The 26885-nt window shown below is 38.3% G+C and overlaps 1 protein-coding gene across 14 annotated transcripts in view; it reads right to left on the bottom strand.

The window, feature by feature from the left end:
- The window catches only part of neo1a (neogenin 1a), a 176803-nt gene that overhangs the window by 62576 nt on the left and 87342 nt on the right, over positions 1 to 26885 (bottom strand). For all 14 annotated transcript variants that reach the window (XM_041983981.1, XM_041984034.1, XM_041983967.1 and 11 more), the window contains exons 3-5: positions 24317 to 24592; positions 22963 to 23113; positions 7347 to 7483 (exon numbers count right to left, since the gene is read on the bottom strand). In XM_041983981.1, coding sequence (XP_041839915.1) covers positions 7347 to 7483; positions 22963 to 23113; positions 24317 to 24592 — 564 coding nt within the window. The remainder of the gene's footprint in view (positions 1 to 7346; positions 7484 to 22962; positions 23114 to 24316; positions 24593 to 26885) is intronic.

Genomic DNA, 26885 nt, shown 5'->3' on the forward strand with positions numbered 1-26885 from the left:
AAGGAGCCTCTGACTGAAGACACTAATTAGTATAACTTGGTTTCCATTAATCAAAAAAGCAACTCAAAAAAGGAAAAATAAAAAAAATAAAAAAATAGGACTTTAGCATGTTTCCATTCACTTGTGATAAATGGGCTGCAAAGAATCACCACAGCATGGAAGCTAGATTACTAGTGGCTCCTAATCAGTAAAAGCAGGTATCCTAGTAGGAAACTTACAGAAGAATTGCAGTGGATAACCACAGGTCTTCAGGAATTATTTAGAAACATCTGGAAAGATGACGATCAGTCACAATAATTTACAAAGTGCCAGCTCAGACTGTAAACAGCTGGTCAGCTTATTATTTTTTTTTCTGTTTTAATAAATATTTTCTTATGAACACTTTCTAAATGGAAATCAAAAATGGCAAGGGTATGTTGTCTCCCAGAAAGACCAAGAGAAACTCCTCCATGCATTCATCTCCAGTAGGCTGGATTACTGTAATGGTCTTTTAACAGGACTTCCTAAAAAGAGCATTAAACATCTGCAGCTCATCCAAAACGCTGCTGCTAGAGTTTTAACCAGGACTAAGAGATCTGAACACATCACACCAGTTTTGAAATCTTTACACTGGCTTCCAGTCAGTCACAGAATAGATTTTAACACCCTTCTGATCGTTTACAAATCCCAGAATGGTTTAGGCCCAGAATACATCTGTGATATGTTCAGAGAATATAAACCTAGCAGAGCTCTTAGATCCAAAGACTCTGGTCAACTAGTCCAGACCAGAGTCCACACTAAACATGGAGAAGCAGCATTTAGCTGTTATGCTACAAACAAGTGGAACAAACTGCCAGTGGAGATTAAACTTTCACCAAATGTAGACATTTTTAAATCCAGGTTAAAAACATTTCTTTTTTCATGCGCCTATGCATGAAATCTGCATGTTAACTTTTTTTTAACTTTTCTTGCTTTTAATCATTTTAATGTAATTTATTATTTTATTGTGATTATGTGTTGATACCTTTTACTATTTCTAAATATCTGTAATGCCTTTATTTTATGTAAAGCACTTTAAATGGTCCTGTACATGAAATGTGCTATACAAATAAACTGCCTTGCCTTGTGTAAAGGGTGTGTAGCGTTGTCCTTAATGTTGAGCAGTCTGCAACACTTTTTATTTTTATTTTTTTTATCTACAATCAGTTTCAGGGCCTGTGCAGAAGTCCCCTAGCAGCCATTTTTAACAATCTGTTCAGTTTTCTACAGTCACTGACACTACAGGAAGCCATGTTTTAAGTAAACTTAATTATTGGTCTTGTGGAGAGAAAAAAGAACACTTACTTCCAAAAATAGTCCCAAAAGCTCATTTTGAAACGAGACCCAATTTACGGTGCCAATTTTGTTTGCAAAAGCAGATATACACATCTTTACTGAAATGGAAATATATAGATGCTTGATTTCCCCAAAGAATCATACATTAAACTAGCAATTAGGCATTCAAAGGGTGTTTCACTCCCTCTTTCATATACCAGATAAGATGCACCAAGCACCCCATAGTAGATGAGGTGACCTGGGACTCTGTAGCACAATGGCTCTTGCAACACGACGTACTCAGAATAAATAGAACCCAGTAAACATAAATTACATGTTCCTGGTATCCTCTATCTGAAATAAACAGCAGCTGTAAAAACAGCAGAAAGACATAGATGGGAATCAAACATAAACACCTGGCTGAGATAACATCCCCTGTGAGGAAGAAAAAAAGGGTATGCTTTAAGCAGGTGTTTCGCTTGATACGACTGGTGTCCTTTTAATAGCCACAAATGGAAAGTTCCTTTATATTTCAGCCAAACAGCTCCATGACACCGAAGGGAGGGAAGCAGGATGGCTTGCCAAAATGTCCAATAGATTTTATCAAATCTGTATTTCACCCATCCACCCACCATCATTACAGCAAGCTATTTCTGTCACCAGCTGAAAATAAAATGCTGTGTACAGTTAGGAAATAAAAAGTTTTCCAGAGCAGTCCAGCTCATATGTTAATAGAGGAACATTGGGTGCTGCCTTCTAATGCAAAAAAAAAACAAAAAAAAAACATGTAGTTAAAACTTTCCATGCATAAAGTTTGTTTTGCTTATTTTTTTTTATTTTATTTTATTTCTATATCAAGGTAAAAACACTTCTGATGACCACGGCTATTAATCTGGAGTGCTCAGTCCATTGAAAAGACTTTTAAGGAGAGCAGGGATTTTCTGCATGCAAGTGAAACATGTGGAAAGAAAAATTATGTTGATGGCATGATAGCACAAGGGCATGATAGATGAGGACCACTGACTAGAGCCCCATTAAAGTGGTAACAAACAGGTTAGTTACTATTTTTGTACTGCACACACACATAAATGCACATACACACACACAAAGACTCCAGGTCTGGGTGGTGCCCCAGTCACGCAAGGCCATAATCAAAAGCTGCTGCCTGCTCTGGTCTCATTTATCCTCTTGCCAGCTCTAATAGAGGGTGAGATGTCATATCAAAGTCGTACAAAACACCCTCATGCACACATATGCACACACATACACAAATACACACACACACACGGTTATCACAGAAACACATTTGTGTGTGTCGACATCCTGCATGGGGCTCTGAGATATGATTTAAGTGGTCTAAAAGGTACTGTTAACACTTCACAAACTTCCTGTCTGGTTACGATTCTGCTGCAGCAGAACACATTTATCCATCAGCTATGCTTCAATGACAAACAACGACCATCTTTACACATATAAAGTCTCCTCTTTAACTCAAAGGTAGATTGATTTTAATAAGACAATATGCTCTTTGATACTTATGAAAGGATTGCTGACATTATCACTTCTGAAACTTAACTGTGTAAGGAATATTTGTTTTTTATCCACAGATATCTCATTTGCAGCTAACACAACAGAGATTTTTCTGTTTTGATGGTCCAGAGTGGTCAGTTGAATCATGACAGTTATAGTTTGCTATGAGACTCAGTAATGGTAAAAGTTTATACTCTGCAGGTTATGATGATTCCTAATCATTCATTCTTCTAATAGAAATTAATGCAGCCGCATATTAAGCCTAATATATGAGTTGTAATACAATGAATGACAATTCATTCATATAAAATGTGGACAAGTAAATACTGTTGCTGAATGTTACTCAAACAAGGTTTAAAAACTCATATGAACCCAAGCATTGGGGAACAGGGGAGCTTTGAATCAGGAACCTGACCATCACATCACTATGTACTACTGAGGAGCATCCTTTACCTTTGTAATGTCCTCCCCATATTGTCACACTCTGTGGGTCAAAATGCCCCAGCCTACCTCTTATTTTAAGCATACAATAAAAATGAACAGTTACCAGTTCTTTGTCACATCTTTGGTCTGACATGAATGAAGTGTAATTAAGACCATAGTATTGAACAACTCTGACTATTGTCAGACAATTTGATTAATGAGAATCATAATGAAAACAAGATTTAAGTTAGTGTCTAAATTATCCCAAAGGACAACACCAGGGTTTAGCTAGACAGATAGTACTAGTTAGATGGATATTTGTTTGCTGGGCATAACAAACATGCACAACATTACCACCTTTTCTTTAACAGGACACCAACTCTTGACTGTTTTGTGTGAAGGTCAGTAAAAAAGTAAAAACAGATGTTCAACGACTAGAAATCCAACAAAGATATCAAAGCTAAACTTTCCCATTTCTAGAAACCATCTTTATGTACAACCTAAGCATTTTTCAGCCCGTGCTTGGACTTTGGAGAAGTTTTAGTAGAAGAAGTTAGTTGGCATTAATCTGGGTGACCTAAGATCTAAAAGTTTCCGAGTGTTAAAACTGCTCTCCATTCATTTTCACCTCTTTTCTAAACTCTCGTTTTGACTTACTGTTAAGGCTGGAAAACTGGCTTTGTGAGGTTTATCCAGAAAAACAGCTGGGTTATGGTTTTGGAAAAGCTCTGGTTTGATCTAAGTCAGGGGTGGCCAACGTCGGTCCTCAAGAGCCACAATCCTGCAGGTTTTCCATGCATCCCTGCACCAACACACCTGACTCAAATTAAATGGATCCAACAGCCCAGGATCTGCACAATGACTCATTAGTTTAAGTGAGGTGTGTCGGTGCAGGGATGCATGTACAACCTGCAGGATTGTGGCTCTCGAGGACCGTCGTCAGCCACCCCTGATCTAAGTGTTAAAAAACCCTGCATGTTCCTCATAGATCATCTTAAAGTGATGCTGGTGTGACAATAAGCTCTTTTGGCTTGGCTGCCAAGTTTGAAAGTATACTTACATTTTATTTGGATTTGTCTCAGTTGATGTTTTTTTTTTTTTTTTTTTTTTTTTTTTGTCTCAGTTGATGTTAAAAAAAACTACAGTTTTACCTTTTTTTTTCCAAAACTGAAAATAGAACTGAAACAAAATATACATATTTGAATATTCAGATGTGCTTGGCTTGCACACAGTACACGTATATAAGGTAAGTATATAACTAACATTATAAATGTATTTTTGCGCGTGTATGCATGCATGGTTGTATTTCTCTTCCCCTACATATGCATGCCAGCTGCATAACAGACCCTCAAGCTATCTCTAGGCAAAACTCAACCGTGCTTCACTAACATCAAATTCCCAGCTGACTTTCAGCATCTTTTCCTAAGCACAAACTGTCCAGTTTATGAAAAGCCACTTGCTGTAAACACACATTTTCCTCTTGTTACTGTAGGAAAAAACACCCTTGGGGTGTTTAGTGGAAGTCAGTCACAGAAAAAAATGTTTAGTTGTTAGTATAGATTCATATTACATTGATTTGAGTGTGCTTTAAGTATTTATTGAGGGAATCAGTTGACCTTTCCAGTGTCACTTTTGTTGTTAAAAGAGCCAATCAATGCTACAATCTGGCTTCTGCATGAATGTGGCAGAAGCAAATGCAATTAGCCCCGTGAGTCTACTACATGGGAACTAATCAAACTGTTTTATTGTATTATGTGGACACTTGTCATTCAACAACATTCCAGGAGTACTGATCAATCCTCTGCAGCCTTGTCACATTGAAGGATGGTGGGGTCAGGTTGAAGGCACAAAGGATTTCAAAGGGAATTTGTTGAAGAGTGAAAAGGAATGAATTTAGGTGTCCTCCTGTGGCCTGATCCGATTTTCCATTACCATCTCTTTTAATCACAGCAAGTGACGGGAAGCGATGAAAGGTAAGTTGAAGGGTGACGAGGAGATGAAGGGATTTGGGAAGAAAGGGTCGGAATCATGGCACAATGCATATGTGTGTGAAATGCAATGAACCTCCATAGGGAGCTTCAGGGTGTTTCCCTATGTTAAAGTTATTTTAAACCAATTCCTTCTGATTTTTGTACAAGGAAACAGGATACAAACACACATCTGTTTATGTGTAGGTTTTAGGGCTGTCAAAGTTAACACGTTAAAGACATGTTATGCAAATTCCTTTTAAGTGGACTATATATATATATATATATATATATATATATATTTATGTGTGATTAATGTACACACCGTCTGTGTAGTTTCAGGAAGTGATGCAGAAATAACGCTGTGGTTTTGAAGCAGAAATAGACACAGAATGGGTCTTTTACACAAACAGTTTAGCTTTAAAACTCTGCAAGATGCTTTTCTGGACAAGACTAAGGTAATTTTTATCTTCTGTCGATGTGAAATGAGGTACCACCGTACTGTGTTGTATTCTGAAATTCCACTTGCTGTGCAGCAAACAGCTGATTCAGAGAGCCCTCCGCCTCCAGGCAGGCCATGATGGAAAGCTTCCAGAGGAGACGTTCTGATAATTCTACAAGCAGAAACCTTTTAACAGCTGATCTGGTTAAACTAAAGAAGTAGTAAACGGGGGTAAAACACTGCAATTTACTCCTGTTTATGTTTTATTTCTAAATGGTGAGGAAGTCAGAAGTGGTATGTGAGTGTGTGTGTGTGTGTGTAAAGGGGTTATGTGTGCATGCATGTGTATGTTTATGTAAAGGTGAGTAAATATACCAAGTAATTAAAGTGCCTCATTCTATTAACTGCAGGCACATAAATACTAAAAACATGATATATATCCTGTTATAACACATTTAGAAAGGGATTTTTAAAAATCTGTGATTAATATGCGACTAATTGTGAGTTAACTCAGGAGACTCATGCGATTAAGCGCGATTAAATACTTAGAATCACCGACAGCCCTCAAACTTTTTTCATGACTGCGTCTGATTTATCCAATGTAATGACTCCTAAATAAGACTCTTTTTTGAAAAGAAAAACTTGAGCACACAGTAAAAATCTGAAATATTTAGCTAAAAGTCAGTCACTCAAAGGCAACAGCATCAGTTTCATTATGATTTGACTTTTCTACATTAAACCACAGATTATATAAAATTATATCAGAGCCACTGTGGTTTAATTAAATATGGAAAAATTGGAAAAGAAATACAGAATAGGGATTCCAAAAAAATAAGAACAAAAAAAAAGTCAAGTCAGGAAAAAAAAAATATTTTAAAGAAACTCATTGTTTAACCTTGGAAAGTCGCATCGACTTCATCACACCACACATATAAACTGTATTGAATTACCTAATCAGGTTATAGCCTCAGTACTCATGACTTTAGCTCAGAATAACCATATTATCTGATGTCTGTCTGGAATTTAAAGAGAAATTGGACCTATTCAAAAAAAAAAGCATACTGATTTGGTTTTGCACCTCCTCACAAATCTTTGCCAAGGGAAGCCTATTTTGCTTTATTAAAATAATATTTTATGTATTTGATATTAACTATGTAAGTGCCTTATGTGCTTGTTCAATGTGCAATTTGTGCATTCATTCAGTTCTGTCACTTGGGTTCTCATTTACTCCAAACAATGAAGCCGCTAATATGTTCACATATTGGCTGATTTGTGGTAACAATTCTGATGATATGATTCTTGTAATTAGGGTGCAGCATTTCAGGTTTTAAACTGCTGACAACACAAGCATAAAAGCTGCAACTCGTTTCTTTCTGGGATTTATTTACTTACACTGTGTGTGTATTTTAATATTTTTTGTTATATTTAGAAATTAAAACCATTCTGAAGAGGAATCCATGTATAATTTTCAATCCTAACTCTAGTTTTTCATCCATGACTTGGGCACCATTACGATTTTGTGTCTTTGACCTTGTAAAGCAAAGCAAGACAAATTTATTTATATATCACATTTTGTACATAAGACAACCAAATGTGCTGCATTTAATCGTAGACTGCATCACGTGATTAAACCAGATTTTACCTTTGGTTACAGATCACAGAGTAGATGATGTGGACTGATAAAAACTAACCTTGTACTGTGAGCTGGGCCTGTACTTCAATGGTGGTGTTGGAATTGTCCGCCACACAGGTGTACATGCCAGCATCCTCCTCCGTTAGATTGGAAATCTGGAGACTGCCTCCTCCCACCACTTCCACACGACCCTCACTGAAAACAGAAAGAACACAGTTGTGGTAAAGCATGAAAGTAACTCTGATTAGACTGTTACACCTTTGTTATTAAAGCCCCTGACCTTTATTTGCAAGGTTGCAACATTAACAATGTCAGCATCACATGGATCAACTCTCAGGTCGTTCTTTATATCTCTCTGGGCAAAGCTGAACTTGAGCAGCACTGCCATCTTTTTAATAGACTTGCTAAGTGTGTAAAAAGTCATGACAGGGTTATTTACATGAAAAACATTCACCCTTCTCTCATATCATTCAGTGGTTATGGTGGATTTTCTGGAGCTTCATACTTCCCTTCTGACCTGAGTTTGACTCCACATTTTGTCCTCATTTCTTTGCTCTGTCACCTCACACCAGCTGTCTGAATAAATAAAATATACATCAAGCAAACCTAGCATCCTTTCATAAAAGATTAAAACGAAAAAAAATGAAATACTCTTCAACATTAATGACTGTCAAGCTGTAGAAAAATTCTGAATTTTTAAAACTCAGTAGCATATTGTAGGTTGAGTTAGGTAGAAATAAAAAAAAAGGGTAACATCGTGTAATCAGATACTTTAAAAGAAATAGATGTTTCATGTCAGATGTCTTCATGTTTTATTTTGCAGCTGTCCCACAAGACATCAATGTGAAAGTCTATGTAGCCTGTACAGCAGCGACACTGCAGTTGTTTCATGGTCTTAACAAATGTTTTCATTTTCTTTCATCAGCATACTTAAAGAACTCCAATCCCAATCAACAAGCCAAAAAAATGACAGAGCATCGTGATATTAGAGATGCTTTCAGTCCTAAACATGTTGAGCATTTTCCTTTTCTCATAAAGGCTTTAAATGTTCATTTGGACGTTGTGCTGGATTTTAATTAAACATGTTATCTTTCACTTACCTTAAACATGAATACTTTGTGTCTATGAAAAATACATTTACTTCACATGCAATAAATACACAATATAAAGTGATGAGAGGTAAAACTGGCAAATAGTTAACAGAATTATTAGTACTGAAGTACAACATCAGAGATGTGCACAACTCATAAAGTCAAGAATACTTTTTATTTGATGCCTAATCCTGAAATATAACCATAAATCTATTTGTATAACCCTCCCCCTGATTTGGTGACCCTCCACTTAAACAGTCCTGATTTTAATTTTCCCATTAAGACCAGTCTGAGTCCAAGTTCTGGCTTGATTCAATGACTGCTTGAGTATGGAGTAGAAGGAGGCTGAGAGGAATGAAAACAGCAATCAATAGCTTAGAGAGAGAACTCTGCGTTCAGAGAGGCAGGGTTGGCTGAGGAAGATAAAATTCAGAGAGCCACAGCAAACAAGATGCAGTGGAAAAATAGAAAGAAGCAAAATTAAGGCTTAATTGTTTTTGCACAGAGAAGTGAGGATACATACGCTGGGGTAAATGGTGCACTGAGGGAGACAACTCTATGCTGAAGGTTGGTACGGTGTCTAAACAAACTGCAGAGCTGGATTTTCCACAAAAGCTCTGTCGTCTCTCCCTTCATGACTACTTCTAGTTTGGCAGCATTGGTCTGTGAGACCATCTGCCTGTCTGCCTGTGCTGGAGTGGAGCATTCGAGTGGCACTCAACCTGCTGTTACCACAATGACAATACTGTTTCAATTGTACTGCAGGGGAAAGACAGATTTTAACACTATCTTCATTTTATCAGTTTCAATAGTTGCAGTTTCATTTAGTCAAATGTAGGAACAGATGCATCATTTTGTGGGGTATCAGACTTGTATTGCACTTATGGGACTGGCTGCAACTCTTTGTCTATCACAAATTTAAACAAAAAGCTGGAATTTAATGTAAAATAATGTCACTGATGTTGAAAATGAATTCTCAACTGTTGCCAACTATGATGTTAAAAACAACTTAATAAAGTACGTTGACATTTATGCAATATTACATCCATACAGAGGCCACATTATGCAAGAATTTTCTGTAACCAACCATTCATAAGAAATCTGTAACACTCAAGGCAAGGAGCAAGCTTATAAAGTCAGGTTGGCCCATTTAGGCCGACAAGAAACATGAGTTAATCCGAGATCCCTTAAGACTGAAAACGACAAACACCACTGCAGGCACATTGTGACAGCAAAACGGGCTGTAATAAAGGAAAGAGTAAAAAAAAACTGCACTCAGCAAAAAAACCTGAGGTGAGAAAAGTTGGGTGATATACAGCAAGCAGCTGCCTTCTCTGTTGTTGCAAAATCTGTAAAAGGTAACACAGAAATGCTGTAAATAGACAATATCTTGATTTACATCACTTCCCTGCTGGACGATACAGAGTGTGGCCCATTCTGCCGTATAAGCGCATGTCGAGTCCCTGCTGAATGAAAAATGTCTTCTGAAAGACGTTTGAGTTTGTTGTGCCAGGCATTCCTGCAGTTTGTCTCACTCGGACAACTATTCAGACTCTTGGCCTTTTGTACTGCATGCTCCATAAAAGTCAGCAACAGTTTCCTTTTGTAGGAAAAAGAACACACACTTCATGTGAAACACCCAGTCAGTTCCTTTCTGCTTACAGCAATGAAGTCTTAACTCCATCTAAAGGGGCGAAAGTGCTCATTTGAACAGAGAATAGGATTATGTTACCACAAAGAAAGGCGGCAACGCAAACTTGCTTAAAGGTGGATCAGCTAAAAACCTGCTTGTACTGTTTAAGAAGATCTCTCCTTGTAGTTATAAAAAAAAAAAAAAACAGAAAAAGATGATTCTCTGAGGATTTGACAGATGTCTTGATAGTTAGCTAAAAGATCTTAAGCGATCCATCACAATAAGGAAATCATCTCAATAATGATGTGCAATATCATAACATTGATTTCAATCCAGAGTTGGGCTTTGTTTTTTCCCCAAGATCTTGTGTTAATGGGAAAATCTGTGAAAAATCTTCATCCCCCCCCCTTGTATCTGAAAGAGCACACAACTTTATTCTTCTTCTCAAGGCTGCAAAAACAACATGACGTCATTTTGTTCTGCCCTGCTTGTTCTTGTGCGTGTTGTCAACACATCAACCTAGGAGAACTTGTCTTACGTTGTGTTTAAGAACAATTGTGTGATTGGTCGGAAATTTGAAGTTCATCTGATTAATATGGAAAAGTGGAATGTTGTCTATTCCGCTTTTCCACTGATGCCAAAGATTCAACAAGGTTGAATGGAGAGTTAAGGAACAGCTGGTTGAAGCAGGGAGAAAGTACAAAAAGGTGTACAGACACGTGGCAAATAAAGACCTGGACACCACCACGTGCACAACCCCCACCTTGCCACAATGTTTTTGTAATGTATGAAATTACTGGACCAACTATACATTTCACATAAAGAAATGGACGCTCCAAACTTCATGTAAGTTAGTACTTTATCCTGCACCTTTTCGGGCTTGATAACAGCTGTTATTTTTTTAACTATTCTGTTATTTATTTATGTTACTTTTGTTGGAAATAAATCAAAAAAATATACCAAATTTCAATACCAACCCCCAAACAAATCCCTGCCCCATCCCAGACAAGGCCTTTCGTGAAGTATGAAATAACTGGGCCCAAAACTTTTTCTTTTTCTTGCTGTAAAGATGGAATAATTTCAAGAAATGTGTGCATCCACACAAAACCACAGAAAATGCTGCAGTACATATGCCAGTCCTGTAAGCGGCTGTGTAATGCTGCCACAGAAAGAAGACGACATGGAGCATGTGCAACAACTCATGGTGCTTGCGCATGCATGTTATGGGAGAGATGGGGCAATGGCGTCAGCAGTCCAGGAAAGAAGTGCTTGGATTGTAAACAGAGAAACAAAATGTTGGCATTTTCAGATGTTTTCATTTTGGTACCAGGTTTCACAAGTTATTGTTTCCAGGCTCCCAAAATGCCGGTTACATGTGGAGGAAATGTCATAAGTGGATGCACTTAAATTGGTCTTATTCATTGCTTCACGTTCTGGTCTGAACTGAATGCCCCCCCCCCCCCCCCCCCCCCGATTAACTTGATGATGTTTGGTTTTCTTAAAGCTTACAGCTGTTTAGTCTTCACATCTTGAGTTCCACTGTTGAAAAACTACATATTTATCCTGTAGCACAATCTCCTCTGTTCTGGCATCCAGCTTTAGAGGAAACAACAGCTTCCTTCAGAGATTTCAGAAGTGTCGTGGTGGGCACAATCAGTGTGTGTGTGTGTGTGTGTGTGTGTGTGTGTGGTAACTCAGCCCTGTATAACGCAGACTGGTGGCAAGGTCAGCGGTGAGGGGAAGCAGTGGAACACTGAAGAACTGTGGGTGTGGGTGTTTGATGGAGGCAGTATGGTATGTCATCACGGACCAATCGGTACTCTGACAGTGGTTGTGCACGGGTCATTTTAACCGAGGCACACAGGGGAAAGAAGGTGGAATCACAACTGTCACAGAGTAACAAGAGATGTGGTATAAATGGAAAAAGATGAAGTCTCTAAACTTTCCTGGTTTGATTACTTTTTGTTATTCCTGTTGCCTGTTTACATGAAATTCTCTCTCTTTGGGCCCAAGTACTCTGCAAGGCACATTATAAGCAAACCTGAAAAATGAGCTTTACCCTTTGGACCAGAATATAGCCTGTTTCATTTCATTTTACAACTAAAATGACCTTTCTTTTCTTTTTTACTTACTTACTCACTTACTTTCTTTACTTAAAGCTGGTTCTAATGTGAATTATGTCATTTGAGATGTGAGGTATGAAACTGGAGAAACAAATGCAAGGCCAGATGAGAAAATAAACGAATGAATAAACAAAAAGAAATTAATGTGCGATTAATGAAAAAGAACCTGATGCCAACAGCCCAAGCTGGAGATTCTCAAGTGACTCAGCCATGAAAACATTTATATTTTCCTCTGGCTCGTAATATAGAGCTGCGGGGCCCTTGAGACAAAAAAAAAAAAAAAAAAAAACAACTCCTGCATACCTCACTTTATTTGCTTTTTCCTTTACCAGGGTCCCCAAGAATAAACTGATCGTTTGATTACTGCATAGTACAATGGAGCCTGCAGCCCACAATTCACATAATATCCTTTTAGATTCTCTGTGGGTCCTTGAAGCCACACGAACACTGCATGCTCCATGCTGCTTCACATCGACAAAGCTATATTGCACACAACTATAAAGCCTTTAAATAGGACATGCTCAGACATAATGTCTGCTGAAAAGGTACTGTGATGTGTTTCAGGTGAGTTGGTTTATGCTGTGAGTGATGATGTGCAGGCGATCTGACTCATCAGTTCTTTGCCTACTGCTGCTTTATAGTTTTAAAAAAAAAAGATTAGCCACTACAACAGCAAAGCCAGAGAGGCAGACATCCTGAAAAAAGAAAAACCCATGCTGCTCTGCCAGACAGTCCATGTTGCTTGTCTGTTCTCTCTGCAGCACATGCCAACAAAACCACTTCTTTACCCTCTCCTGCTACCGTCTGTCATTTTAACAGCACTGAAGGAATTTGAGTGTCTGAGCAGAATTCTTACTGTGTGGACTTCCTGTGTAAGTAAGGAATTTGACGTGCTCCACTTTACAAGCCAACCGCGTTCTCAATTAAGCTTCTTTCAGGCATGAAATATGGAACATTAATAGCTTCATCAATCTGTTAAAACAACAGCAATCAGTCACTTATAAATTAGTGTGAAACTGGGTAGTAAATCATGCGAGGTGACGGTTTTTATCCAGCAACAAACTATCACTTTTCTAAATGTTAAGGCTTATCAAGCAGTCACTCTTATAATTGTGAGGGTTTTAGTGCACTACAACTGAGTGTAGTTCCTCTTTATGTGAGAAAAGCTACTCCACCGCACCGACAGATCAGAAACAGTGTGACAGTCAAAGGTGTCTTGCCACATTGAACAAAAGGGAAGTGAAGGTGCTTATCCAGCTGATGTAGACGGGGACAGTTCATTCCTTTTTATTTAAAAAACAGCCTATAATTGTGACGAGATTCTTTGGGCTTTACATCTTAGAATAATACATCATGTCAACATTCAAACCACTTCCTGAACTGCTACACGCAGCGAGGCTCAAAACATCATAGACGATGTTATTTGCCGTAAAAATACAAGCTTCGATATGCACTTCTTTAAAGATTTCCTGGATTTCTTGATACATGTTTTGAAGTCTCAGATGACCACTGTTTTTTTGTTCACTCTTTCTTTGACACACCTAAAAAATTGCATGCAGTCCAATCAAATTAGCAGTAGCTGATGTTCTGGTGATTATGTGAAGTATCTGATGTTCTGCCTCTAAATTTATAACTATGATACTTTCTCAGAGAAAGTATCATCCACTGAGGCCAATTCCTTGTTTCAAAATATCGAGGAACTGAACCTAAATCACACTCAAGTTTAATGGATTCTTCCTTCAACCACACATTTCCTCCACACCTTTTAAAACTTGATGGCCCTTATTTGGAAAATTGAGAACAAATGGTAACAAACTGTGCCAAAATGGCCATTTTGGAGACCTCATCTGAACTGTCTGTACTAAAACCTCTCTAATTTTGTTCTCCTTCACTTTATCAGAGTTGGCCTTTTCAGAAATAATGTTCACATATTGTTCTAGGATTTGTTAGCGATTTAGAGCTAGAGCTGTAGTATTGCAAAGGGATACTCAAATTTATCCTAAAAATGTTTTTATTTGTGCCATCTTCATTTATTCTTCACCAAGTATACAGATAAGCACACATCTTAACAAATCTCACAAGTGTTTCCTTTACTCTGACTCTAATAGTATTCAAATAGACCTTGTGGTTGCAGAGATATACTCATTTCATTATGGGTATGCAATTTCCAAGCAGAGGCCTATGTTATCATTAAACAAACCACTTTGACGAATTAATCACATATAATATGTAGAATACATTTAATTTTAACCTCAGTTATAAATACATAAAAACAGAACATTATAAACCTCATGATAAGGTCTGTGGTGAAGATTCTGTTCTGGAAAGATTTGCAGTGGCAGGAAGTTTATGCTTATACTCAACATTTTCACACATTGATGGAAATAACAAAAGATCCCCTTTTTTCCTTCCTCCACAATGAGTTAAACAGAAACAATTACAGTATGTAGTGTTCTTTGAGTTACTGGCGTGTTTGTAAGCTGAATCTGAATCTTATAAGGATCTGAAATTCAGATGTTCATCCTCTGCAAAGGCTAGAGAGCAAACTCTTCAATTTAGCAAAATTTATAAACAGATTTCTGCCTTTGCCCACGTTTCAGTAATTGTTGCAGCCAAACAAACATCACTGATCATATACTTCAGCTCTCACCCTGAGAGGAATGACAGCAGCTGATTGTATCTGTGTTCAGCCTCTTTGAAAGGTTTAATTTGACCACACGCATGTTTATCACAACTGCAGTTTTCTGTGCTGCTTGAAAAATTACATATAAACAGCTTCACCACGCCACAAAATTGCTTTGGAAATATAAACTAAGAATTAAAAACTTCAAGAAAAAAATGTTTGATTGCGTGGTTGTTAACTCCGCAGCAAGACTTAAAAGGCTGCAGAGCAAAGAGCAGGTTAAATTGTGGAGTGTCACTATGATTTCATTTAAAACAGGCAGACAATTATGGATGATTGCATCTGAAGGACTGTTAACATGGATTGGAAATTTAAAATCAAGTGGTGTTTGTGTAACCATGCCATCTTTTCAAATAGTCTGCATGCATCTTGAAATTATTATCAAAGAGCTGGTGGTTTGAACAACATCATTACAAGTCAAAACAGCACTGCAACACTTCTGATGTGCATTTATAATTTAACGATAACACTTGGCAATGCAGTGAATGGCAAAGTTGATATTTATACTTTTATTGTTTGAAATACAGATGTAAAAAAAAAAAAAGATCACACTTTAAACTATGCAGTGGAGGTGTTTATTTATACTGTATGGTCACTGTGTCTAGGCTGCACAGTGGTGCGGTGGTTAGCACCTCGGCCTCAAAGCAAGAGGGTCGCTGGTTTGAGCCTCGGCTAGGGGGAGGTTCGAACAGTGGCATTTCTGGCTGCTCTGGTCTTTCTCTGTGTTCTCTCCAGGTACTATGGCTTCCTCCCACCATCCAAACCGGTACGTTAATTGGCCACTCAAAATTCTCGAGTGTGAGTGGTTGTTTTTCTGTATGTTGGCCCTGTAATGGACTGGTGACCTGTCCAGGATGTACCCTGTTTCTTACCTGCTAAATGCTGGGTTAGGCTCCAGCTTCCCCACAACCCTGAATGGATGAAGCGGTATAGATAATGGATGGATGGTCAACAGCCACTTTATTAAGTACACATGTTCAGCCCATCAGCCAGTCACATGGCAGCAACTAAATACACTGAGGCATGTAGACATGGTTAAGATGACTTGCTGAAGTTCAAACTGAGCATCAGAACAAGGAAGAAAGGAGATTTAAGGAAGTCTGAACGTGTCATGGCTGTTGGTGCCAGACGGCTGGTCTGAGTATTTCAGGAACTGCTGATCTACTGGGACTTTCACACACACCCATCTGCCTGGACCAAAAAGTTGTTGTAAAGTCAGAGGAGATAGCTCACCAAAACTTGAACAATAGAAGATTAGAAAAACTTTGCCTGGCCTGAAGCGTCTCCATTTTAGCTAAACATTTAGATGGTAGAGTCAGAATTAGTGGGAAACAAAATAAAAGCATGGATCCGTGCCGCTTTGTATCAATGGTGTCAGGCCGGAGGTGGTGTAATGGTGTAGGGGATATTTTCTTGCAATGGCCTCTACAGTCACAAGATCTCAATCCAAAGCCCCGTTTTCACCAACAGGTGCGGGTCGGGTCGGGCCGCATTGTTTGTGCTTCCATACTTGGAAAGGGTACCCTAATATCTGACCCGATACTTCCTACTTTGTTGGGACCCTTCCGTTGGGGTACCAATCTAACTGCCTAACTGTTTGACACACTGCAATTTGTTATTTGGTTGAAAAAAAAAAAAGTCACTTCATGTGCGACCTGGCCTTAAAAACAAAGCAGGAATGGCTTCTTGTTTAGAGCAACATATTTCTTTTTGTTGATTAAATCTTAGTTTAAAATGCCTTTACAAAGAACAGCCAAGAAGAAAGAACACAAACTGTTGGATGACCACCATTCTCCTCCTCCATTCTGAGTCATGTTTTGGTTATACTTTATTGAAGGCCCTGCGCAGCGATGGCATCATGCTATTACGTAGCTGAGGCATCTATCACTATCCGGCTGATACTCCACTTCTCAGTTAAGGTGACGGTTGGCTGTGGAAATGTGGAGATTACAAACCATCCCAACCTGCACCCGTTGGTGGAAACAAGGCTCAATAAAACCCTTCTGGGACGTGGTAGAATGGGAGATTGTCATCATGGATGTGCAGCCGACGAATCTGCAGCAACTTTGTGATGCTATCATGTCAATATGGAGCATAATCTCAAAGGAATGTTTACAACACCTTGTTGTAAAGAATTAAGATAGTTCCAAAGGGGAAAAGGGGGTCCATCCCGGTACTAGCAAGGTGTACTTAATAAAGTGACCGGTAAGTGTATTTACTCTGTATGCTACTCAATATTAAATTGCTATATAATATTTATTTGTAATTTTTTATAGTTACTTTTTCATAATTATTGTTTACTTTCCTTTTGTTTATGGTACTTTCTAATTATTACAGATTTTCTTCTTATTCTGTAACCTTTAAAACACATTTTAACAAGCAAAGTCACTATGTAACAGTACCAATTGAACAAAAATAATCTAACACAACATATTTACACATAGTTGACATTTTGTAGCTGTATTACTCAAAAAAATAATAGGTTAATCTATCTAAAACCAATTTAAAACTTGCATATCAGATTAGGTGCATGATAATTTGAAGTTATTTAAATCTCCATCATCACTGCTTTGGTGAAAATAATGTAAATTCTGTTGCAAAGATATTTCCAGATCTTGTCACCTTGATGGAAACAGACTTTATTCACAAAAGAAGATCACATCTGTCGATTAGCCTGATGAGTAAATGATCAAAAAGGTAATTTTCCTCATGGTGTTTATAATTTTTATCTGTAGTCAGGATTTTAAAGATCATTAAATGTATGCTTGTCCAAATATGTCAAAGAAAGCTCACCATTTCCAGGGGATCTTAGTGAACATTGAAGGAAGATCAGGGAGAAAAAAGCAACAGGTTGGACTCTACATATAGTTAATTTGTTTGGAGGTTTTATTTACACGTATTTATGAATTTCGATTAATTCCTAGCCAGTACAAATTAGATTTAAACCTCCATCCCTTTCATTTTTGCTCATTTAGCTATCATAAACTAGTGTGCAGACAACTCAGTAATAAGCTCTTCATCATTGTCATCATGTTGCTCTGGTTTCCTTTGATAGTGCACTAAAATAAAGACTTCCTGTAGACTGAAGTGTGGCTCTGAATTCATGAGTGTGCCTTTGTTTAAATAGGCTCACCTGGACACAAACAAGAGAATAAGCTGGGATGTGAGTTCGCATGCTACTCATATGCTAGAGGGTTGTAAGACGGTCCTTTTGCAAACAAATCTTGTGCTCCAACTCAAGTTAATGCAACATATACAATCATATTTAAATGAGCATGAGAAGACAAGGAGGAGAGAAGACAGACTACTTGGGGGCTTTGGAAGATGGCTGATTTACACGCTCTGTCAATTCCCTGTTGCTGGTCATCATGCATAATTCATCCATTTTATTGACTGCTGGGGAATTATATTAGGTGACAGAGAGACACTCCCAAGAACAAAAGATGACTGTCCTTTTCATGAGTGCCATCAGGACCAGCACACATAACAAAATTCAAAGGCCTGTTTCTCTCTGTGCATATGGTACCTGGGGACACTATCAATGACACACAGGGCATTTGCTAAGAATACATGTTGAGTGAATAGCTTAGAGTGTTCTGTCAGAGTGTTGCTGAGTCTAATCTAAATAAATGGTGAGCTTGGTGTCCTTGGCAATAGACATGCTCAGAGCCTAAATGAATTAGAGGCAAGGATCAGGACAATGATGAATTCATAAACTGCACCCTAAAGCAGAGATAAGCTTGAGAATGTAGCAACAGCAATATAAATCTTTCATTTGAGGTACCTGACTTGTATTTTAATATACGTTTAATGTAAAGCAGCAATTCATCTGGTAAATTAGTAGCACTAGGTTTGATTTAATTTGTTTTATAATGGAGGGGAATTAAGGCAGTATCTGGAATGATAATCCCCCCCAAAAAACAAAGGCCTTTTTTTAGCCCTTACCTGCACAATAAGTGATCAATTAAAAAAATACAAAAAAAAAAAAAAAAAAAAAGACAAGTGAAACCAACAAAACAGGAGTTTCTGTCATGGATTACATAACAATGGTAGTCTGCAAAGACCTAAAACCTAATCCACTTTATGAAAGACATAATTTCTAAGACACATTCTTAAAAGTCGTTTGAAGGATCCCACTGCGTCTTTAACAGTATCCTCAGAAGCACAATAAAAAAAAAAAAAACACTTTCAAGTCATACTGCAGCAGCAGAATCTCAGAACAAAGCAAGTATCCCTGGATACAGCCCAAAGAACAGAGACGGGTTCAGAATCAAACGTTAAATCCCACTCATTACCAGATTTAAAGATTCCATGGCAGTTATTTTTTTGTGTGTGTTTTCTGGCTTATCAACAGCTTTTCGACACTATCTTATCGTTCAAAAGCTTAACCTGTTGAACCCTAGGGGTTTTGGAGGTGTGGTTTGCCTGAACAAACCTACCCAAATTAAATAAACAATATTTCTACAATTATCTGGTCAATATGCATAATCCTGGTCTTAATGTATAGCTAAGATCTCACAAAATATTACCAAACTGTCAGAAACATTGTGAATGTTCATATGTCTGAGCAAAATGTGATAAACCAAAGGAAAAAATTACATTTTTAATTCTCGCCTAATTGTTTTTTAGTTTACACAGTGGAAAACATCATGATAGAAATTCTATTTAAAGATGTCCCTGCATGCATTCAGCAACACCTTGACTACAGCTGTAACAAATTACATGAGAATAGCATAAAGATCATAGATTCTATGAAGGTTTTAGTGTGGATAGTACCAGGAGGACTCTCTATTTGGCCAAACTGTGCCAATTTTTTATTCAAAGAGAATAAAGCCACAATACGGATACAAATCTAGAAACAGAATTGGACTCAAATTAAATTGAGTTCCTATTCCATATTTAATTTCACAGTAAACCTCAAACAAAAGCCTCACAATCATAACAAGATATAAAACTGAATAATAATCTATAAATCGGTTTTCTTTTCTTTTTAATGGTTCAAAATCTTTGCAAAGAAAAAAGGTTTAAATAACATTGTGAATGTGAAGGAACAAACCAGGAGCTAGCTCTGATACCAGAAAGAGGATTACCTCACCGACAGCTAGAAGTTAATCTCAACTGTGGATTAACCATTCACAAATTTAATCAGAGCCACCAAATCAGAGCCAAAGAAACATTTCAGTGTGTAAGTTCAGTAATAAGTGATGTTAAACTTTTCCTTGTCATGCACTCCAGGCACGGGTCATACAAACAGAGTCAAAACAGAAAACACATTTAACCTCTTTCAGTTCACTCAGTTTCTTTATCTTGCACACATATTGGACCGGCTACCACAACAGCACACAGAGGGAGAAAGACTTTTCTTTACTTTAAAAATACTAGCTACACCTAAACCGGAATAACTGGAAAATATTTTTTGTAGACATTTAAGAATCAACATCCTCCAGAGATACTCATTACATTACATTACAGTCATTTAGCAGACACTTTTATCCAAAGCAACTTAAAATGGTTAGGCAGTAGCGTTAAGGGTCTTGCCTAAGGACCCACTAGAAGGTGTTAATATTCGTTCTCTGGGGGAATAGAACTCTGGTCTCCAACATGAGAGACGGTTGCTCTGCCAACTGAGCTAACCACAAAATATTACATCATTGTCATTTAGCAGATGCTTTTTATCCAAAGCAACTTACAGGAGTCAGTCAGTGGCATTATGGGTCTTTGCCTACGGACCCAACACTCAATACTCAAATATTAGCCTTACCTAGAGTCACCTGCTTTATCTTTGTCTACGGATAAAACTGGTGGGCTTCTGTTTGAGTGGGAATTCAGATTCAAAGAGAGAAGAAACAAGAGACGTGACCAAGTTAAAGCATCAACGGCAGAAGCTGAATGTGACAATTGCCTCTGTCAGTGAGTCACCCTGCTTTCATTTGGCATCTCTGACACATTTTCATCAACTTTCATCAGATGTATACAGCTTCAGCGTCTCCGGTTTCAAGGTTTGTGTGGTGCACCGAAGACCAATTAAAGACTCTTTACAGATTCCTCTTTCTGCTTCCCTTCCTCTGCGTGGCACACCAATTTTAAACTAATAGCAGCTCTTCTTCTCCTCATGTAATGCCTAATAGAGAGGAGACTCTCAAGGAGAGAAAGAAGAAAAGACAATTCCTCTGCATTTCTTTTTAGATGTCAATGTCATATTAAAAATCAAAGAATAGCCTTGGAAATGCATTTGCCACACAATCCATTTGTGCTCTGGAGGCAGGGGCATTGGGGTTCTCTTCCATTTCACCAACACTTCCCAGATTGTTCGCTGTGCTCGCTAATTACCAACGCAGACACCCAAGAGGGGCGGGTAGTCACGGTGGATATTATTTTCTAATTAATACAAGGTAGATTAATAAGTACCATTTTAGCCAGCTCCCTTTGGAGGTCGGAACACTCGCAGACAATTTGACGGCCATTAAAGACGTTTAACTTGAGACGTGGAGCTGTGCTTCAAACTACAGGCTCAGTGGACTAATGACATTCTTTCTCACTCTACACTGGAGCTTTGCAGTTAACAATGTGATGACCTTACATTTAATTTCACTTAAGACAGAAATCTCATCCTGAGCTGGATTTAGACAAACAAGCTCTGTTTTAGCTGTTTTCTGTTGACCCCACAAGAGACAGTGTTATTATACCACAGGACTGGCACACAGGGGTTAGGTAAACAAAGTGCTTTCTTAATTGGTGAAAATAAAATTTCCCACGTCTAGTGCAATTCTCTCTGAGGACTCTGAGTTGCAGTGCTGGAGCTAATGAGCGCCAAAGGAGTAAGAGCACAGCCTCTGTGACAGCCTGCTTTGGCTCTTTATTTGTGAACTTCCCCTTGTCTGGGCGACCCGGCAGCCTGCTCTCCTAGATGATGTGGCTCTGTTGGCACATCCAGGTCTCTCCCCGGGGCTCTCTGGGTAGCAGTGGCAGAAAAGCATTAAGCTGTCACTGGAGTTAACAATTTAGCTTTCAGAGGCGTCAGATACATAGAAGTAGCACATTATAGTCTACTTTTAAAAGGTTAGAGATGAGTGAACGCTAGGGTATGGGCCCAGCTATTATTGATTACTATTAGGGGTAAATATAAGGTAAATACAGATATGAAGAAAGCAATACAGAACAGAATCCTATTTAAACATCAAATATGTCATTAAAGGGTTTAGCTAAAGATCTTATACAGAGTTAAAACAAGATTTCTATATCAATGTCTCAGGGAAAGTAAGCAGAGTCCACGTTACAGCTATATTTGGCTTTACGTCTCCTCGTCACACACCAGCAACTGGCTATCAACACATTGGCCGTATTGAACATGTACCACGGCTGATTCAGCAAAGAAACGCAAGAGAGCATTATAGAAGCTGGAAGCGAGGAAAAGAAAGAGAACATAATGGAGCGAGAAATAAAACAAGAGTCAACAGGACTGACTTTTACTGGCTGGAGAGAGCTCAGAAAATAGACAGGATGCAAGATGGATGTCAAATTTGCAGCTGTTAAAAAAGTGCAAAAATGGTAAAATCTGACAAAATTTTGCAGTACTGCTTTTTATAGCGGTAGTATGACTAGATCCAACCACTCACCTGGTGAGACGTCATAGTAACACATTCTTCATACCTGCATGCTAACACAGCCAACACAAGGACCAATAATGCACGATTGATATAAGAATTTAAGACATTCCATCCACTGCTTGATAACCGTAACAGACTTGCTAATGATGTATGAATTTGAGGTCTAATGTCAAAGCAAAGCTAAGTTAGATTGTAAACCTTGATGAATAGTTGGTGTTTGAGGAGTTTTTGAAAATGAACGAATTCCACAATGGACTTAGTTAATTCTACAAAGGAAAATAAATGTCTATTTTAAAGAAATGTTGAGAACGGAACATTTTCATGGTGTATTGTAGAGAAACGAAAAAAAAAAAAAAAAATTCTTTAATCATCTCACCCTACAGAACTGGATAAACATCTGATCTTATAAGGGTGAAAGACACACCTCAGTTACTACTGATATGAAGTGATTATGAGGAGAGGGTTTATAACAGGTTTGTTTTATTTCCGTGAATGTTAAAAACTAACCTATAACACAGCCAAAGCCTATGTTCATACCTTTCTTCCAGGACTTTGTCTCCAAACATCCATCGGATTAGTGGCGAAGGGAAACCACTGACCACACATGGGAGCAGCACACTGGTACCCAACACCTTGGCAACAGACACAGGCTGAACCAGGAACTCCAGTTTCCTTTCTTCTCCAGTTTCTTAGGTGGGAGATAAAAAAAAAAGAAGGAGAAAAAAAGGTCAGGGTTAAGGCCAAAGTTAAGGATGGGATAAGTAAAGTTCAGCCAAATGGGTTACAGATGTCATAAATCTCAAACACTTCAAAAGAAAGTATGTGCGATGGGCAGCAACTTCTGACACCTAAAGCAGGAATGGTCAGGCAAATAATGAATAACACTGTGAGGTATCAGCGGGGGTTTAAAGTGCCTCATTCAAGCTGGAACTAACTGTTGCAGTGGCATCCTGAAAATATCAAAATAACCAGAGGCTCAACATGATCCAGCACATACTGTAGAGAGCCCTTAAGTAAAGAAACATATTTCCTGTCATTAATTACTCTGTTTATTTACACTACAACTCTAATAAGCTCTATAACTTGGCACAAACATAAGGAATAAATGTAACTCTTTCACTTCCTAACTGGAAACATCTAAGTTGTGCTGCTCTCCAGCTGATTTGTTGTGATTTTCTAATTATGAATGTGGTGCGTTGCTCCAACATCTGTTTCAGTCCAAACTCATTTTCTTTCAATTTCCTCAGACAGCTTTATGAGTTTTCCTCCTGTATGCACCCAACTATTTCCCACTGCAGCACACATCCTTAGAAGATACGTACAGAGGATGAAGACCCCCGCTGGGGTCTTGTTGAAGTCTGATTTACGGCCTCTAATATCTTCTCTGTGCTGGCAGGAGCCTGGTGCTTAACAACTCAGTAAATAAAACTTCTGGAGGGGCAAGATGAGACCCTGCCACAGAGGAATTTAGCTTTCTTTTGTGTAACAACTGACTTACTATTGTGTCAGTGTTATCTCCACTGGGAATTAGCCTACTCCCTTTTTTTCATTTATCCATTTCTCACCCCAGCCTGACAGGTCTATTCATGCTAAAGGTAATTATTATGCTCAAAGAAACACCATGTACCCCTGTAATTAAATGATGCACTGGACAATAGATTAATTTCATCTAACTGCACAAAAGATCAACAAAGCCCTAAAAGTTTTAATTAAGGATGTGGAGGTTTTGATTAGGAGAAACCACTGAGGACAAGCAGGATAATGTCTTTTTTAATACATAACACAGTAATGTCCACCAAATCCCAATAAAAGAAAACATGTATTGTTTTAACTCACTCCGATAATGGCATCATGGACAACTTTTCAGTTTTTAATGTTTTCTTCAAATTACCTGGCAGTGCCTGCAGCTGGGCCTCATCGCTGGACTTGGAAGAGCCCACATTTTCCACCAGACAGCGATAGAGTCCAGCGTCGGTTTCTGAAGCATTGCTGATAACCAGAGATCCGCTGGGCAGCTGGATCAGTCTGGTGTTCAGCTCCAGCGGCTGTCTGTCTTTCTCCCAGCGTGTGAAGGGCACCAGATCTGAGTTAACCTCACATCGTATGACCTGGCTGTCGCCTACATGCACGGTGGTCGCTGACGGCTGGCTGGCAAACCTGGGTATCCCTGAAAGACAGTATGACAAAAATGTAAAATGTCAATAACTGAGTTAAATGTCAAAAAAAAAACAAATAGCTCAAAGGTGGTTAAGAATATAATTCACAAATTGATTCCATTTATTGCAGCTGTTCCTCCTGTAAAACTGCTGTAATTTGACTTGGTTTAACTTTTAACTGTACTCATCATGTAGCAGATTGAAAACAAATAGGATCCTTGACCTTTACACAACATGTGGGGCAGCTGGAAAATGTAACAACATTCTGAAATCAACATCTTGCAATCAGGACACCGACCTCTTGCATGCACAAATTCTCAAACAATCACCCACACACACACACATACAACCACACACTTGTGTAGCACAATCACTTATCCTCCACGGTGGATGTTAATTTGCCACACAGAGCAGAAGACACACAGCACTAATTAAAAAAAGGCTAGATCCAGAGGCTGTTTGTGCTGCCGTATCCTGACTTTCATCTCAACACAAAATAATTATTTCCTGCTTTTGAAGCCATCGATCTAAAACAAACACTCGCAGGTTGCTTTCGAAACAATCACACAAAAAGACTTCAATTAAAGGGAATTTACAATGCATAAACTGTGGATGGAGTTCCTGGATTTATTTGTAAGACAGAAGAAAAAGCTGATGTGTATAAAAGTAAGGAGGCCCCTCCATCGACCATAAAAACTACATCATGCTGTGTTAATATCATGGAGGGCCTCTCGAGTTTTTGGGCTGTCTGTGGTCGTCTCCTTGGTAACATGTTCATGAAAGAGAGTTGACTGAGTAAAAAGCAGAGTGGGTTTTTCTGTTTACGGATGCAACTTTGTCTCCCGTGACCATGCTTTAAAGCAGGAAGTGATGCTGAGGACTTGCCGAGTGATGATTTGGCATCTGCCACCCCCCCTCCTGCAGCAGACATCACTTCAAATCCCCTGCCAAGTGTGGCTCCAGGGTAAATCGCACTTTAAGATAAAGCCCCAACAGCTACACTCTTCCGGCCAAGGCAGATCTGCACAGCTTCTGTGAGTATATCACAGCACAGCCGTTCAGCTAATATGGGCTTAGCTGATACCAGTACTGATATCTTTGTGCCCGAACTGTCAATCACCTGCTGCATATTCATGCCAGGGAAGCAAAAGAGAATCAACGTAATTATTAAGATTAGATTCAGTCAAGCTCTTCATTGCATCAAATATTTGCTTATGATTAACAGCTGCAGTGCAGGATGAGTAATCAGTTTACATAAAGATTTAATTATCAATAAAATGGATTAAAAGACTTCAAAAGTAGGATAATAGTCCATTCCTGTGTGCATGATAAGAAGTGACACAAGGCTGCACAATAAACTGTCTGAGTGACATCACAATGTGTGTGCAAGACGCCAATCAAGTTTAACTCAAATATAACAAGCTGTAATGTTTTATTTGCCATTTCAAATGGAAAACTTGAAGCTCTTTACTTTTCCATGATGATTGTGTGAGAGAATTCATGTCTGATAGGACATTATTTACTTTGACCTTTGGGGTTCTTGGATACAATTTTATTAAATTACAATGTTTTTACAAAACAGAGTTTGCTTCAAATGAGTGACATGTTGGCTCAGAAAAAGAAAAAAAAAAAACTGAGAAAAAAAAAAAAAAGATCTGACAGCCCAAAAGAAGAAAATAATCAGCTTTATGATTTCTGCAGCTAAAGCTTTCTGCATCCATGAAGCACAACTACTTTGGATGCAAAGAAATATCACTGGAATTGGGGAATGGTTGTCTAGAGGTTAGAGGACCCAGGTTCAACTCCCAGGTTGGCAACAGAGTTGGGCTCCTGAGCAAGGTGACCTCTGCTCCCCGGGCACTGCTGAAATACATCAGTCAATCTACTAGAGATGGGCAAAATGCAGAGCCTAATTTCCTATTTGCCCAACTGACTTTGCCCAAAATTTATTTTTCTGGTAGAAAGAAAACTGGTCATGTAAGCACTGGAAAATTTAGTTTGTAAAATCTAAGCTCAAAAAGCCTTTCGAAAGGTTCATTTTTCAGGTTATAATGAAGATTTATATGAGTGCAAATAAAGTGTGATGGGGGGGGTGAAATAGTTTAAAACATTTTGGTAATTTCATATTCAGTGTATGTTGTTGTTTTCTTGGAAATACAAGTAAAATAAATAGACAAAAACAACTGCTTTGGATACGTTTTAAAAGAAAGAGTAATCTATATGCAGTGTTCTCCACATGGCCCTTAAATCCTTTTTTATTTTGACCACTGATATTAAAAGAAATTGAGGTTTTTGCAAGACTTT

The sequence above is a fragment of the Melanotaenia boesemani genome, chromosome 1, assembly GCF_017639745.1.
Source record: "Melanotaenia boesemani isolate fMelBoe1 chromosome 1, fMelBoe1.pri, whole genome shotgun sequence".
Classification (NCBI taxonomy): domain Eukaryota; kingdom Metazoa; phylum Chordata; class Actinopteri; order Atheriniformes; family Melanotaeniidae; genus Melanotaenia; species Melanotaenia boesemani.